Source organism: Epinephelus moara, chromosome 1, assembly GCF_006386435.1.
Source record: "Epinephelus moara isolate mb chromosome 1, YSFRI_EMoa_1.0, whole genome shotgun sequence".
Classification (NCBI taxonomy): Eukaryota; Metazoa; Chordata; class Actinopteri; order Perciformes; family Serranidae; genus Epinephelus; species Epinephelus moara.
The window spans coordinates 17,991,386-18,006,858 of NC_065506.1; the positions used below are offsets into that span (position 1 = coordinate 17,991,386).

Consider the following 15,473-nt stretch of genomic DNA (forward strand, 5'->3'; position numbering starts at 1 on the left):
GTCCTGTGGCTTTAAATCCTGCAACATACAGTACAGCCAGACCAAACCAGACAAGATGAGGTTGATCTAGATCCACGGATCCACTGTCTTGTCAGTATTATATGGGAGACTATTGATGTAAACTGAGAAGAGAATTGGAACGAGTTAGGAGCCCTGTGGGACACCTTCAGAAACATATTTTGAAAGAAGTTTTTTTAGATGTAATAATTTAAATGTTAGAGCTGAGGTTTTATGGAAAGACAGTGATGCTGATTTTACAAAGAAGAAAGCCCCAGGGAACATCATGGGAGGCTAATGGGTTGCATTTGGGTAAATGTGTAAATATCTGTGAACAATGAGTGATAAACGTGGTTTTAATATTCTCCAGAATTGAGAATGAAACATCTTCCAGTAAGAGTCTGTTTTTTGTTTATGAGGCCAGATGGTCAAATTTTACATTCAAAAACTGCACTTTGGTTTATTTAAACGCACTTTACCATCGCCTGCAGATCATCAAATGGTCGGATAACATCTGTTATTTCACAACGACAGATGATACATTTTTCCCTCTCTCAGAGGAGACCATATGTAATGTGGCCTTAATGTAATACAGTAAACTGTGAATCATCCAGAACAGGCTGGATGTTTGCAGATGTCTTGTGCAAATGACAGCATTACACATGTGGAGGAGGAGGTGAGGACTTACTTGATGTTTGCAGGTGTGGTTTAAAATAGATGAGAAAAATTAAATAATATAATGTTTTAAATGTTCCACAGAGAATACATTGAAAAGATGTACTGATGAACGATGAGGACAGGCACAGACAGATCTTGGGACCTCTTATATGTCCAGGTCGATATTCAAGTCTGGTTTGATATGAGGACACTACAGGTGGAGAGAGAAACCAAACCCAGTCTTTACCTGTGTTGCAACGTGATCAAACAGAGCAGCATTGTGACAGAGTCTCTGTATCATCATCTCTCTGTCCCTACTGAGTAAACATTCAGTTCTGTTTTGGCAACTAAACACAGAGTCCAAAAATACCTGTATGTACTGATTTACGTCAGGGTTTATGTCAGGGTTGCCCTCTGAAACTGTGTGTATCTATGACCAGTGTGCAGCAAAATTAGGTGTGAGGAGCTCAGGCCTTGCTTACAGCCATCACTGCTACCACACTCATTGCATTTTAATCAAAAACACTTAAACCTCTCATTAATAAACACATACGTAAACATTAAATAAACAATACAACAAAATTTAGCACATGAGGAGGGGGTTAAAGTTACAGGTTTGAGGTTTCAGTCAGCTGTCGGCCCAGCAGTTTGAGAATGAGCCTGTGGTGGTGAAACATAAATGAGGCAGCTGATACCAATCAGCTAATGCGAGCATGACTTCAGTGCTGAAGAAAACGAACTACAATTAACTGACAAATTAAATGATTTAATGTTTTTTTTTCTGACAAACTTTTTTGAATAACATAATTTAAATGTAAATTTACTCAATCGCTTAATGAATTGGATTTTAAAAGTAGCAATTAATTATTTTGATTAGATTAACCACTAAAATGCATATAATTATTGAGGTAATTATTTAGTTTGATGACAACACTCCATTTGAAAGCCACAGAGGTGTCAATATGGGCAAAGGTGTAGTACACGGCAGGGATGCAGGGGACACAGCCCCCTCAATATTTACAACATGTGCATTTGTTCCCTCCTCCATAAAAATATCAAATAGCAGAGGACCTTTATTTTAAGGAAACTTGAACACATTTGCACCATAAATAGATGCAAATAGGAACAAATTGGTGCATAAAAATTCACCAGAAAGCAGGAAATTAAGTGTTTGATGCTCACATTTTTTGGCAAAGGCCCCCAAAGTCAGTGGTGCACTGAAGGTATGGTATACGGGGTATATTTTTAAAAAGTCTGTTTGCTTGTTAGTCCTGCACCTGTAATATCTTGGATGTGCGTGCTCTATCCTACTTTGTATACGGGGTATACCCACCTCCTTTTCTGGCCATTTACAATATACACACCTATCAGCCAAAAATGTCAAAACCAAAAGCCAAAAACTGGAATACATAGGAGAGTATACCCACTTCCTCCTCTGTAACCTACCCATCAATGCAGTAGAACACCCACCACATTAACTACCACTACTACACTGCCCGAAGCTGAAAACCTATACCCTTATGTATGGAAAATCTGATATTCACACCAGACCAAGTACACCCCCCCTATAGTGACAGCACCTCCTGATGGCAGTTACCTCTCAGCAGGACAATGTGCCTTGCCACACCGCAAAAACTGCTCAAGCTCAAGGCCTCAACCTGGCCTCCAAATTCCCCAGATCCCAGTCTGATCAAGCATCAGTGGGATATGCTGGTGCCCCACCTTAAAACCCACAGGACTCAAAGGATCTGCCCCCAATGCCCCGTCGCTAGACGACACAGGATACTCAGAGAGGTCCTGTGCCAGTGCCTCGACAGATCAGAGCCAATCTGATCCAAGGAGGCCCCAAAGCGGTACCTCTGTGGTACTGTCATGTCCCACAGATGCTCGATCAGATTGGGATCTGGGGAATTTGGAGGCCAGGTTGATGCCTCGAGCTCTTTGTCACGTTCTGTGGACCATTCCTGAGCTTTTTTTGCAGTGTGGCATGGTACATTGTCCTGCTGGTGGGGGCACTGGCATTGGGGAGTACCGCTGCCGTCAAGGGTTGTTTTTGGTCTGCTATGGTGTTTGGGTGGGTGGAGCATGTCACATGGCATCCACATGAATGCCAGCAGAACATTGTCATTTGTCTGTGAGCCATTTTCACATTCCCTTTCAGTCCAGGACTACAGCAAACTGCAGCACAAAACAGACTCATGCATGCATGTGTCAAAACATGTATTTTATTCATTTATCTTAAAAAATTAAAATAAAGTGCTTTTTATGTACAATATAATAAAAACAACAGTCACAATCTCAATGATACAAAAAATACAGTTCACAATGTTATTTATACACAACAAATAAAAAAAGGAAATCATGCAGGCAAGACCACATTTGTCTAATAGTTATTCAGTCAACTAAGCTTATGGTGTTCAGTATGCTGAGGCAAAGCTGTTGCTGTGTCTCATGGCTGAGCCGATACGGAGGATTTGGAGCTGTGCTTGCATCTTACTGCAGTACTACATCGTGCAGCACAAATGATTAATTACTTCTATTGTGCCATTTCTTTGTGGTATGACCGTTGAAACAAAATCCTAAAAAGATGTTGCAATGAATTGCCTACTTAAGCCGTTTTAGGAAAATAGACTGCTGTAGATGTTCCACAAAATGTTATAGTTGGCTACATTCATGTCCAGTACAGTATGTTGCATTACTGAGGAGCCACTCAAAATGAATCACCGTGGTATAATTAGCTTTTTAATGAAAAGCACATTATTAATAAATATGCATTTATGACACCATTTTGGCATTATTAACTATGAAGATCAAATATACTGCAGCTTCAGCTTCACTATTATTACTCTTAAATATTGACCTCTTCACAAAGATGTCTCCTATGTGCACAGTTTTAATCTGACACAAACAAAGACTGCAGAATGGTACAAGATTTTGAGCAGCTCCCAGTGTTATTGTTTGCAGGTAAAGTTAACGGTGGCTTGAGTGAATCTGTAAATCTACTGTTGACCCGTGTTGTGTTGTGGAGTTAAGTGTGCCCATGGAGGGCTACAATCACACCATTGACCACAGCTCTGTTGGTGAGGTCACTGCTGGGTAGTGTACACTGTGGCACGTGGCTAAAGGCAGAACAACTTGACATCTAAAGGCATTTTGAAAATGCTGTTGTGAGGTTATCCACCAAGCATCTGAAAGCAGGGTATTCAGCCTCCAGAGAGACATCTTGCAGTTTAGAGAATCTGCTGTCACTGTTTGTGGTGACAAACAATGCTCGGCACTGAGGCTTTTAGAGTCTGATCTGTTCTGGTTATGCATCTGTTGGCAAATGTTATACTCTTGTTTATTTGGTTAGTCTCAGCAAACAAGATTAAAGGAATAGGTGGACCTTTTTAGGAAATACAACTATTTGTTTTCTTACTAAGAGTCAGATGAGAAGTTCGACATCACTCGTGTCTGTACAGTTAATATGAAGCTACAGCCAACAACCACTTAGCTTAGCACAAAGACAAGAGGCATGAGAAACCAGCTTAGGAACAAAATCTGCCTATCAGTACTTCCAAAGTTCACTAATAAAAATAACACATTGCGGTTTCACGAAGGGTTATGTGCCGGACTACTTCTTGGCTTCATGGAGTCTCACTTGGCTTCCTGTCAAGGTGATGACAAGATGCCAGGGTGTTACTGCGCAGGTTTTGTTACCTTTGGACAGAGCCAGGTTAGCCACTTCCCCAATTTTAGTCTCAATGCTAAGCTAACCAGCTGCTACTTGTCGCCTCATATTTAGCAAGCAGACCAAGCAGCAACCTCCGGGGCTGAAAAATGAAGCCAACATGGAAGTGCCAAAAACAGCAATTCCTCTAATGGCCACTTGAGGCTGGCTCCAGAGGCGAGTCAATCCCCTTAGACCCCCAAACTTTACAGCAGACAGAAACATGTTTATAGCCTGGTACAAACAATGGTTATGGTCTCTATAAAGTGTTCCAGGGGTGGTACTGTAGGCCGACATGAAAGTTAACATCACCCTAGTTCCCTCCGCGAAAAGTCAATGGGATTTTGCATTGGGTTTTGGATTATTGCATAAAAAAAGCTCTGTGGCAAACACAAGTTTATAATACTTATACAGTTTGTTCAGCAAGATAATCTTCACAAATAAACACCACTTTTATTTTTTGTAGTGTACCTGCAATTGCCAGAAGTAAAAAGCTAACTTAAGGCTATGAACAAACTACAATACAGTCGCATGATTTCAACTGGGCCACAACGAAGCTGTAAAGCCGCGTTCAGTGTGATGACGTTCTGTAGTCTCATTTAACCTCTTGTTAGCAACCACCTTTTTTAAGACACATTTAAGCTTCAATATTCACAAGTTGGGTATTTACTGACATATTTAATGACGTAGAACAAAACATGAACGTCTCTTAAGCTTGTGTTAACCACAGACCCATTCAAAAAAAACAATCAATTCAAGACAAGGGAACTAGGAATGCTAAAATGCTAACTCATTTCCGGGTTTTGACTCTTTGCTCGAGCACACTATAGCTATTTTTCCCCATTCGTGACAACTGTACGTGGGATGAATTTTTATACAAGTCATCATGGCCCCTTGACAGTGCAGTGACAGGCTGTCTGCGAGGCGTCGCTACGGTCTATGAGTTAGATCCATAGCAATCTAGTAACATCTGACTCCAAAAAAGATGTTTCGATGCTTCAAAACAGAGGTCCACAAACCAATGGGTGATGTCATGATAGCTATACAGTCTATGGTATTTTATACAGTCTGTGGTGCAGACATGAGAATGGTACCAATCTTCTCATCTAACTCTCAGTAGGAAAGTGAATAAGCATACTCCCTAGAATATCAAACTACACCTTTAATTCAGTTTGGCATGGAAATAAAAAGAGATACCCCTCCTGCTTTGACATGCTTGATAAAAACAAGCCCAGGTGCTGAACTAACAGCATGATAAGAGATGTGCAGGTTTCTGTGCAAGATTTGAAATGTATGCTGAAGTAGGCAGTAAAGCACTATGAAAACAAAATATCAGCAGTGTTCACTCTCTAGTTTCAAGACTATCTCTACAACACATCTTGCACAAGGTCCCTTGAAAAACACACAATATTAAGCACAGATACTGTATATACACAACAAAAACTAAAGAAAAAAAAAGAGGAAACACTGACCACTGTTGCGCAGTATGCTGTGCAATTACTTTGTCACCTTGTAGCAGTTACATAGCATTTCGTCATCTGCTCAGTGTTGGAAATAGCAAAATGTTTATTCTGTATGATACTGGAATATATACTGTAGGCTTACTTGATCAATACAGTGAATTGGTGATGTATTCTAAGACGTGGTGCCAGCTTGTCTCTATGGCCGTGTAAATGAATCTCATTCAGATTTACACAACACCATCAGCTTCTTACATCTTTGGGAAATTCTGCTTGTTAAGTCTCAAAAGTCTAAGCGATGTGGGTGCAAGAGTGTTTGTAATGGCTGCACTGGTCCCTGTAATGACTGATTTCTTAAAAATCAGCATCCTCAGCAGCCACACCTTCGGTCTCTCAGTAGTTGCATTTCTTAAGTGTATGCTCCGATTTTACGGACGTGTGCAAACCTGTCAGTATTCAAGACCCTGATTACTTGTGCTTTCACATTAACGTCGCAATGACATCTGACTGAGTGCGGGGAACGTCATGTATGTAAGAAATGCAACCTGGAGGAGGGGAGGGGGTTAGATTGAGCTAATACAGCGCTCTGTGCAGCCACACCACTACATAGTGCAGCTGCAGTCTGGACAAAATAACATGAAGTATTACATCTCCACTAGTGTGACAGTTATTATTGTTTTTGTTTTTTTTTACTTTTTCAATTTTGAGTTATTAGCGCTTAAATTTACCAAGCAGTTTGTGTCATTAGCGCTCGTCAAGCTCAAATGTCTCAAGCTCACTGTACCTGTATGCGTCAGTGGATACTAAGAAGGCAGATAACTCCTTTAAAGCTACCGCAGGTAACTTTTATAAAAAATAACTGTCATATTTGCTGAAACTGTCACTACATCCTGACAGTAGTACATGAGACAAATAACCAATGAAATAATCATGTTCCTATGGCTCCTCTGAGTGCTCCTAATGCCATTTGCATGTGTCCACCACACCTGAACTCGTATAACCAATCAGAGTAAATGTTGGTCTTCTTCTATGGAGGTGAGCAAGCCAGTCTATTTCTGTTTACATGTCTTTGCCATATGCTTTTGTTAGCAGCTAAGCATGTGCACAAGCAGTGATTCACATGCTTTAGAGACTCCTCCTGGCTCTGACTGGTTGTTTTGGTGGTTGGTTCTGGTGGATTCTTGCAAATGCCATAAGCAGCACTAGGAGGAGCCAAGCAGCAACCTCTGGGGCTGAAAACCGAAGCCAACGTGAAAGTGCCAAAAACTGCAGTTCTTTGAATGACCACTAGAGGCTGGCTCCAAAGCCAGTCAGTCTCCATAGACCTCAGTGTTAAAATGCCCGACTTTTCAGCAGAAATTAACATGTTTACAGCCTGGTACAAAGACAGTTTTGGTCTCTGTAGCTAATTTCAACATTCATGACAACTGTACGGGGGGTGAATTCTTATATAACTCACTCACCGGTCTACATTTTATTAAGGCTTAAAGTTATGCATTATTAAAGACAGGCTGCTTTGTGTTACAGGCTGTCCACAGTGCCAGCCTCTCGCCCAAATAGGGTCACTTCTGGATCCAAAAAAGCGAAGGTGGCGACGGACGAAGTCCGAATGCAAGGCTATAAAACAGGGGGTCAACAAACCAGTGGGTGACATCATGTTAGCTACGTCCATTATTTTTTCAGGCTATGGGAGGCACCAGAGGATTCTGACTTATCACAGATTATATGTCTCATGTACTACTGTCAGGATATAGTTTCGACAGTTTCAGCAAATATGACAGAGTTATTTCTATAAAAGTTACCCAGTGAAGCTTTAAGGGTACCTGAAGGAAAACTGGAATATTTTCTCACCTGACACAAGACAAGCTTTCACATGAAGCAATCTCTGTGACATATCCTTTGGCCCCAGCTCAGATTTTACACAAACGTTTTGCCCAACACAGTCTGAAAAGTTTGTTTTGAGCTAACAGTCTTAGAGAAGTTTCCAACCTTGCACTTCACATTTGTTTATTATTAGTGCCACTTTTTGAAACCCACCTCTGGTTCCGTCACCATGTGCTCTTCGACAGTGATCAATGCTAACACAAAGCATGGGAGTGGTCATAACTGGATGGCACTATTGCATTTAGATAAGACAATCAAGTTTTTTTTTTGGCACAGTGCACATGATGATTTCAGTGCTGCCCTGAAGATGGGAAAGGTGTGGACGTCCCCCTTTTTTTTTGTGGCTTTCTGTGCTTGAAATGTCCCGCCTCCATTGACATAATGTCAGGACTCTTTTCCATATTCGCCTCAAAAACAGGGTCATCATGTCTCCTGTGGTTTTATGAGCCCATCATGATACCTGCAGGTCAATACTGAAGAACAGGGCTGTCTCAGATGAGCAGAGATGTAGAGCAACAGGTTCCCTAGATTGTCCATGGTGCAGTAACGTGTGAAAGAAACCTTTGAACAACAACATACATTCAGGAGGTAAATGTCAGTATTTAGGCCCTGGAGCATAATTTATGATCACATTTTTTCATCATCTTTCAGAAGGTTGCAGTCCTTTTAATTGTTGTTCCAACAGCGTGTTTTGTCTTCTCCAAGTATACCTCATCTTTCACCATCGTCATCCTCATACAGTCATTTACTCAGCAAAATGTGCTTCTGACTTGCTTCCATAATGTGTGGATCATAATGAATATGAAATACATGTATTATATTCTCCTAAACCTGAACTCTTGGTCACCATGTAGCTGTAGCTTGGTTCTAGTGTGCATAATAACAGTGTGGCCTCTGGCGGCCATCTTCTGCAGAGCATGTGGAAGGTAACACACACTCACATAGGGCTGGGAAATCTATTAATATTCACTATTTATTTATTTTATTATATCATGTGATGAATATCAACTAGACATTTTAATGTTGGATCTTGCATACCTAAAGAGATACTGAGATACATACTGATATTAGAGGAAGATCCTTTGTTTTGTTTTTCTCTTCCTCATATTGCCCAGCCCTACACTCACACACATTAGTGGCCATGAGAATGACTCAAACAAAGACTGTGTAATAACTACTCTGAGCAGCTGCCATGGTTGTTAATTCTGGCTGAAACTGCAGTGTTTTGCTGCCTCCTCTTCCTGCCCTAGGCAGCACACCAGATCAACCTGTGGCTTCGGAGTGGAAATGGTTAAACGAAATGCCCTCTGCACTGATCACAGAACAAAAGATGACTAAAATAAAAGATGTGCTGTGATGTAGAGGGATGTCAAGGTCTCCTCTCCTCTGCTCGGTGGCCTGTATCCTTCATGGAGATACAGGGTGGTATCTTTTAGCGAATACTGTGCTCTCATACGATAGAGTCTTTGATCTCCGAGCCTAGCCTCACCCTGGGCCGGGGGCAGGTCGGGGAGTATTCCACGTGGCTCTCCTTCAAGTTAAGCGGCCGCCTGTCGGAGGCCTCGGAGAAGCTCTTGCTGTTGTCTGGCGAGGACTCGTGGGTGGGCGTGCTGCAGATGTAGTTGTCATTTAACGTCTGGTAGCCCTTGTGATCAGAAGTAGAAACAGGGATGGTGTTACCGTTTAGGGGTAGGCTCTCAGCAGGCTTTCCCACAATCCTCGGCTTCTTCTGCTGCATGTTCGGGCACTCGCCCTGCTTCAGCATGGACTTCATGTGGTCCCGGTTCCTGTAGATGACGAACAAGGAGAACACCACCAGGGAGAATGCCAGCAGGGCGCACACCACAATCAGTTCGTTCCAGTACGTCTTCGTGTGGACCTGCTCAGAACGAGACTCGCCGGGCAGGATGATGGTCTCCTCTCGCTCAATGTGCGGCGTGCGTGAGTGACCAATCAGAGTGGTGCTTTCCTGACGGGGCTCCGCCCTCACGCAGTAGTTGGCCAACAGCTGGCGGAAATTCTCCTCTTCTGACCAGCACTCGTAGGTCTCCATCCTGTCAGCCTGTGCCACCACCACAAGGTTTCCTTCTGGCGTAGCGTAGAGGAACTGGCTGGCGCTGTCACTGTAACGCCACCTCCTCTGTGCCAGGTTGGACCGCAGTTTACAAGGCAGGACTCGAAAGGTGTTGACTGGGATTGTAATGAGCTGGCACTGAGAGCCACCTATACATCAGAAAACAAAACAAGAATAGTTTCGAGTCAAAACACTTAAAGTTCAAGAAATATTTTGCTAATTACATATGGAACAAGCCTGATTTAAAGGAATAGTTCAACATTTTCAGAGCACTGATGGTAAGTCTCATTTGCACAAGTCCGAATTTCCAAGTTTCCAGTCAGAAATGTCAACTGGAACATCCCCTGAAGTCGGACTTCCCACCCAGAAAGTCCCGGGAACCTCACCAATCTGGCAAAAAAATCCAATATGGCTGCTCCATGCACTGATGGTAGTAAATGCTGTAGTAATATACTGTTTAATAGCTCTTCTGACTCAGTGCTGTCTATCTTCTATCCATAGACATGTTGCTAGTGTGTTTGTATGTGCAAAGCACAGCGTAATGCCTTATTTACTGGTATTGCCAACAAAGGCTAACCTGGCTAGACCTGGTATTGCTAACAACATCTTGGTTTTCCTATTCCTATTCCTATCGTGGTCAACTGGACTGTGACATCATTCCCAGGTCCAACCTCTGACTTCCGAGGTAAATGGAACGCAGCATGATACCACTCTCACACCTGTCAGCTAAATAAGAAGCCAGAGCCAGGCGACTGTTAGCTTAGCTTAGCAAAAAGACTGGAAACAGAGGGAAACAGCTAGCCTTGCTCCATCAACAGGTAAGAAAATCTACCTGCCGGCACCTCTAAAGGTAAAGATAAGTTGAGAATTAAGGGGTGGTAAAGGTGCTGGTGAGTAGATTTTTTGAAAGTTTAAATTCCACCTGCTTCCTGTCTTTATGCTAAGCTAACTGTCTTGGCTGTAGCTTTATATTTAACAGACTTATATGAGATCTATATTTCGATCTTGTCATTTACTATAACTACTAAGAAAGCAATTAATTTACAAATTTGGTGGATAAGTGACTTCTAAGTGTATTTACAGTAACTATATCACATCATATTGTACACTTCCGAATTCAAACTATAATTTACACGGAGTCGTACACACAGAGCTGCTCGGTTTTATCTGCAATCATACACATCTGCAACAACATGCGATGGATTCCTCTCTGACTCCTCTATGTGCATGTTATTGTGGTGTCTGTACAAAGTGAAGACACTCACGAGAAGCTGCTGGTCTGGCAGATCTGCCGCTGAGAAACGTCCTGTTACAAATCGCTGATGTATCGGCCTCCTCCACATCCTGCTGCCAGTGACTGAGACAAAACATACCGAACAAAACAACAAGGTGAGGGATAGCAGCTGTAATGAGAGGAACCTTGTGTGGATGCACTCACTTAACTCTTTTAAAAACCTGTCATTGTAACACCTCTAAGTATAGCTTCACCAGTATGATGAAGACAGCAACTTCTTTTAAAAGCCTCTTGTTCGAGCACATGACTGGGAGCTTTGCGTGCTTATTTTATGGGTTTGTTTGGGTGCATGCTCACATCTAACACAGAAAAAACACATTTGAAGTCCATCTATTGAGGTGGCTTGACAAACAAATACAGCCTTTGAGCGCAGACAAACAAATTAAAAGTAACGTTTAGCAATAGTGTAGGAATTTGTGACCGTGTGTGTGATCTCTCACCTGTCAGGTGGAGCCATCCTCACGTCCCGACACAGCCGCCCCGTCCAAGCACAGTATGGGTCTCTGGACAACACACACTCTCCACAGCTCAGATAGTTGGAGCAGTTGGCTACAGGAACCTCCACCAGCCCAGAGTTGGACGACACAAACAACAGACCCTGCAGGAGAGAAAAAAACACATGAGTCCTTGTGATACAAATTTCTCATCAACAAGGTTAAAGGCCGAACAGAACTTCTGCTTTCTGTTACTTATTTCTGATTTCAGAAAGGGAAACCATGCTAAAACAATTACTTAGGACAAACAGAAGAATATAACCTAAACAAAGGACTAACTCTTGCCAGCTGTTCGCTCAGTTGATGCCAGTCAAGTAATTTGCGGTCAAAAACACATGGCAACAATGTTCAAGCTGTTGTTACACGACATTGTCCTCATTTTTATTTGTTCCTTTGCTTTCTCATCACTTTTCAGACCTTACCTATCAGTGCTTAGAAGTGCTACCATCCAGAAATGCATTTTCACCATGACTGTGTCGCTGATACTGACGTACAGCACGCCCCTGTGTTCCCAGAGGCCCAGTTTATATTTAGGCCATCTTATCTACCAGTATATTAGATAGACATCATGTGGATTATGTCTGTCTTTCATATCCCTATTTGGAGCTAAGAATATACTCACAAAAAGTATCCCGGACTTTATTAGAATTACATAATCTTAGATAAGGTTGCTGTTTGGCTGCTTCGGCCCGGGGAGAGGCCATTATGTAATAAAGAGAGAAAGGTAATGAAATTTGGCTCCGGGTAAAATGCCAGGGAGGATCAGAAACTCTGTTCCAGACGGTGCTATAACTTACAGGAAAACTCAATGGAACGGCCCCTGTGGAAAGAAAACGTCTGCAAGCCAGCTTGTGCTCCGGTAAATCGAGCTCGTCCGTGTTTTTATTACTTGAAAATGAATTTGAGTATGAAATGAGTAAACATGACGAAACGTTGAATATAAACTGACACAAACCAGCATGACAATAATGATTGCGGATGGGTTTTGAGGTGAAAGAGCTGTGACTTACCCTCTGAGGATCCAGTTCGATGTGCTGCACAGGCTGAGGCTCAGGAAACAGAATCATCTCCTCTATGATGTGCATCTTGTCGTTGGCGTTGATGGCCTTATGGAGCTTTCCATCATCTGGAAGACGCAGGGGACAAATGGAAGTGACTTATATTGAAGGCAGGGGGCAGTTTAGAGGAGGACAGAGGCAACGTCTACTGTTTTAAAATCACAAAAGCATGTGATTTATGCCTGAAAATAGTGTATACTTAGGAATCTTTTTTTTCCTTTTAAAGATTAATGGAAAGCCTCACATAATAACGAACTGTAGTTGTGCAATGAGCCGTACCTGTTCCGATGAAGAGCACGTCATAAGCCCTTTCCATGCCTTGGATCTTGTGCACGGCGATCTGTGTGTAGCGCACGCTGCGCTTCAGCAGCAGGGGAGCGCTGCGGATCACGCTGTCCATCAGGAAATGGTCCTTGACAAAGTTAAGCACTTTATCAGGCATGTGCAAAGATGACTGGATACCCATTTGCCTGGCGTGGTTGGTCACACACTTTAGGGGAGTAAATTAAGAGATGAAAAATTAATCTCTGCTTGTTGAGTAGACCTCGAAAAACAAACATAGAATAAGACAGGGCATGGTATTGACCTGCATGTAGCTGTCTTAACGTATGAAGTGATTCAAGTTTGGAGTGAGGTATCAGTAGAAAGTGAATACAGTTGTTATATACAGTAGCAGGCCAACACAGGCTTTTATTAACCATGGTTTCTGAGTTAATATCTATTACTTTTATGCTGTGAGGCTTTTGTTTCGCTCCTGGGACTTATGAAGAGTTAAGCAGAACATCAGCGAAACACTACGTTTGGAAAATAAAAGAACATCTGCTTTACATCATGCTCGCTTATTGAACAGTCCAAAGAAAATCAGCCCACAGTTACAACTGAAAATGTTTTGCTAAAGACTGTATTGTACATCATTTGTAAGCAAGATAACTAAATAGACTTTTGAGATGATAAAAAACAAAGCTGTTATTCATTTAAGTATTGAGTGAACTGACTGAACAGAGACTGATGCTACTTGAATGAACAGATCCACAGACTGAACTAAAAGAAGCTGAATTGCTGTGTTTGTCACAGGAAATTGCCTGCACCACTCACCGCCCCGGGCCGTGGCTCTGGCACTGGGTGGTTGTAGGTGTACCACTGCTGTGTCTCCCTGTTGACCTCTCTGTAGCGCCCGCTGAAGGCTCGTTCCACCTGTGCCATGGTGAATGCACACACCGCTGAGCTGCCTGATGCTCCTTTATACCTGTGGACACATGGAAAATCTATATGAAGCCCCCGTTTACCCTTTTTTTTTTTTTTTTTACTCAATCCATCCTGAATCCTTCTGCGTTTGTTGTCACTTTATTCAGTAGTGGAGCATCGACTCCTGACCTGAGAACAGTTGTAGAGTGGGCACTTGAATGATTTCCATATTCAAACCTTTATTTTGTTGATACATTAATTAGACATTACGGTTGCATGAACTTGTGTTAGTGTTTTAGCTAATTCCAGCTGCTCTAAATTCAGCGGAGCCAAGTAAGAAAAGGCAACTTGCCAAGTTTGAGTGCAGTTATTAAACAGAAACTGGCTCAAGATGGTGTGTGTTAGCTGCGTTTGAGCATAAATATATAAACTGTAACAGCGCCATAAATCAGATTCATCAAAGTGTCTGTATGTCACTGATGAGTGATCAGAACAAACCCCTCCATTTGTGTCTTACCACTGGGAGGTGAAGACGCCGTAGAAGACGGTGCTCTCCCAGCTGTCTCCCATAGGCTTCAGGACGAACATGTCCTGGATGATGTTGAAGGGGAAACCGTCATCGGGGAGGGAACACAGGAGCTGGGCCTTCAGGAAGGTCGTCCATTTCTTCTGCAGCACCCGCTCGCCGCCTTTATCCCCCTGCAAACAGTTATGTATGTTATTTTATGTTACAGAAGACTTTATGTCTCATATAACCATAATTTACTGACAGCCTGTTTACAGTTATCCCGACAAAAAACCCCCCAAAAAAACAGGGTGAATGAATTAGACCCTGGCTGATGAAGATTCTGAAGTCTGTCCCCAATTATTCTCACTGTTGCAGCTGAGTGTCATTAGTGCAGACATTAACGATTCTGTAAAGAATATATGATTATGATACATTGAATATAAGACTGCAACCAATTTAGAGCTGGGCTACATATTATCTTAAAGATCCCCTCCAGACATTTTTAATAATTTAAAATGCTCTTCAAATAATAATAATAATAATACACAACAAAAACAACCTCAGTCTCAATTAATATGCAAATAGTTTAAATTTCACAAGTTTAACTTCGGGACAAAAGATTTCTCCTTCTTTCACTCTGAGCTTATGAGCACTGGGGGCTTCAAGTCACACACTGGACCATTACTGGCTTCCAAATTAGTTATGATGTCACATAATCATGCTTGTATGTACACGTGTCAAACACAGATAAAGGAGTATATCATTGCTGGAAAGATGGTCTTTATATAAAACTAAGCTGTCTATGCAGTAGAGAGGTTTAAATACTTTTCAAAAAGGTGCTACATGACCAGAGAAAACAGGGGAAAAGGGCTGGGGCAATCACTTTTGCCCAAGAGGAGGAAAACCTACAACTACCAGAATGCACTGTGACACATGGACCAATAAATGCTCCGGCTCATGGGTAACATAATGTGAGCTTTTCCTTTTTTCACAGGAAACAATATAGCTGCTGGCTGGTAACAAATTACAGTTAAACTGTAAGCTAAAAAAATGCCTGTTTTTTTTTTTTTTTTTTAAACAATACAGGAAACAGTATGGTGCCTACTTCCTGTTCACAAACTCTTGTATTACAGCCAAGCGGCCACCTACAGGC

The 15,473-nt window shown here is 42.0% G+C and overlaps 1 protein-coding gene across 2 annotated transcripts in view; it reads right to left on the minus strand.

Annotated features, from left to right (window-relative positions):
* Positions 1 to 2,857: 2,857 nt before the first annotated feature.
* LOC126390183 (semaphorin-4B-like) overlaps positions 2,858 to 15,473 on the minus strand; it is a 73,656-nt gene continuing 61,040 nt past the window's right edge. For both annotated transcript variants that reach the window (XM_050044370.1, XM_050044361.1), the window contains exons 9-15: positions 14,330 to 14,511; positions 13,723 to 13,873; positions 12,907 to 13,117; positions 12,580 to 12,695; positions 11,516 to 11,673; positions 11,047 to 11,138; positions 2,858 to 9,930 (exon numbers count right to left, since the gene is read on the minus strand). In XM_050044370.1, coding sequence (XP_049900327.1) covers positions 9,158 to 9,930; positions 11,047 to 11,138; positions 11,516 to 11,673; positions 12,580 to 12,695; positions 12,907 to 13,117; positions 13,723 to 13,873; positions 14,330 to 14,511 — 1,683 coding nt within the window. In that variant the 3' untranslated portion in view covers positions 2,858 to 9,157. The remainder of the gene's footprint in view (positions 9,931 to 11,046; positions 11,139 to 11,515; positions 11,674 to 12,579; positions 12,696 to 12,906; positions 13,118 to 13,722; positions 13,874 to 14,329; positions 14,512 to 15,473) is intronic.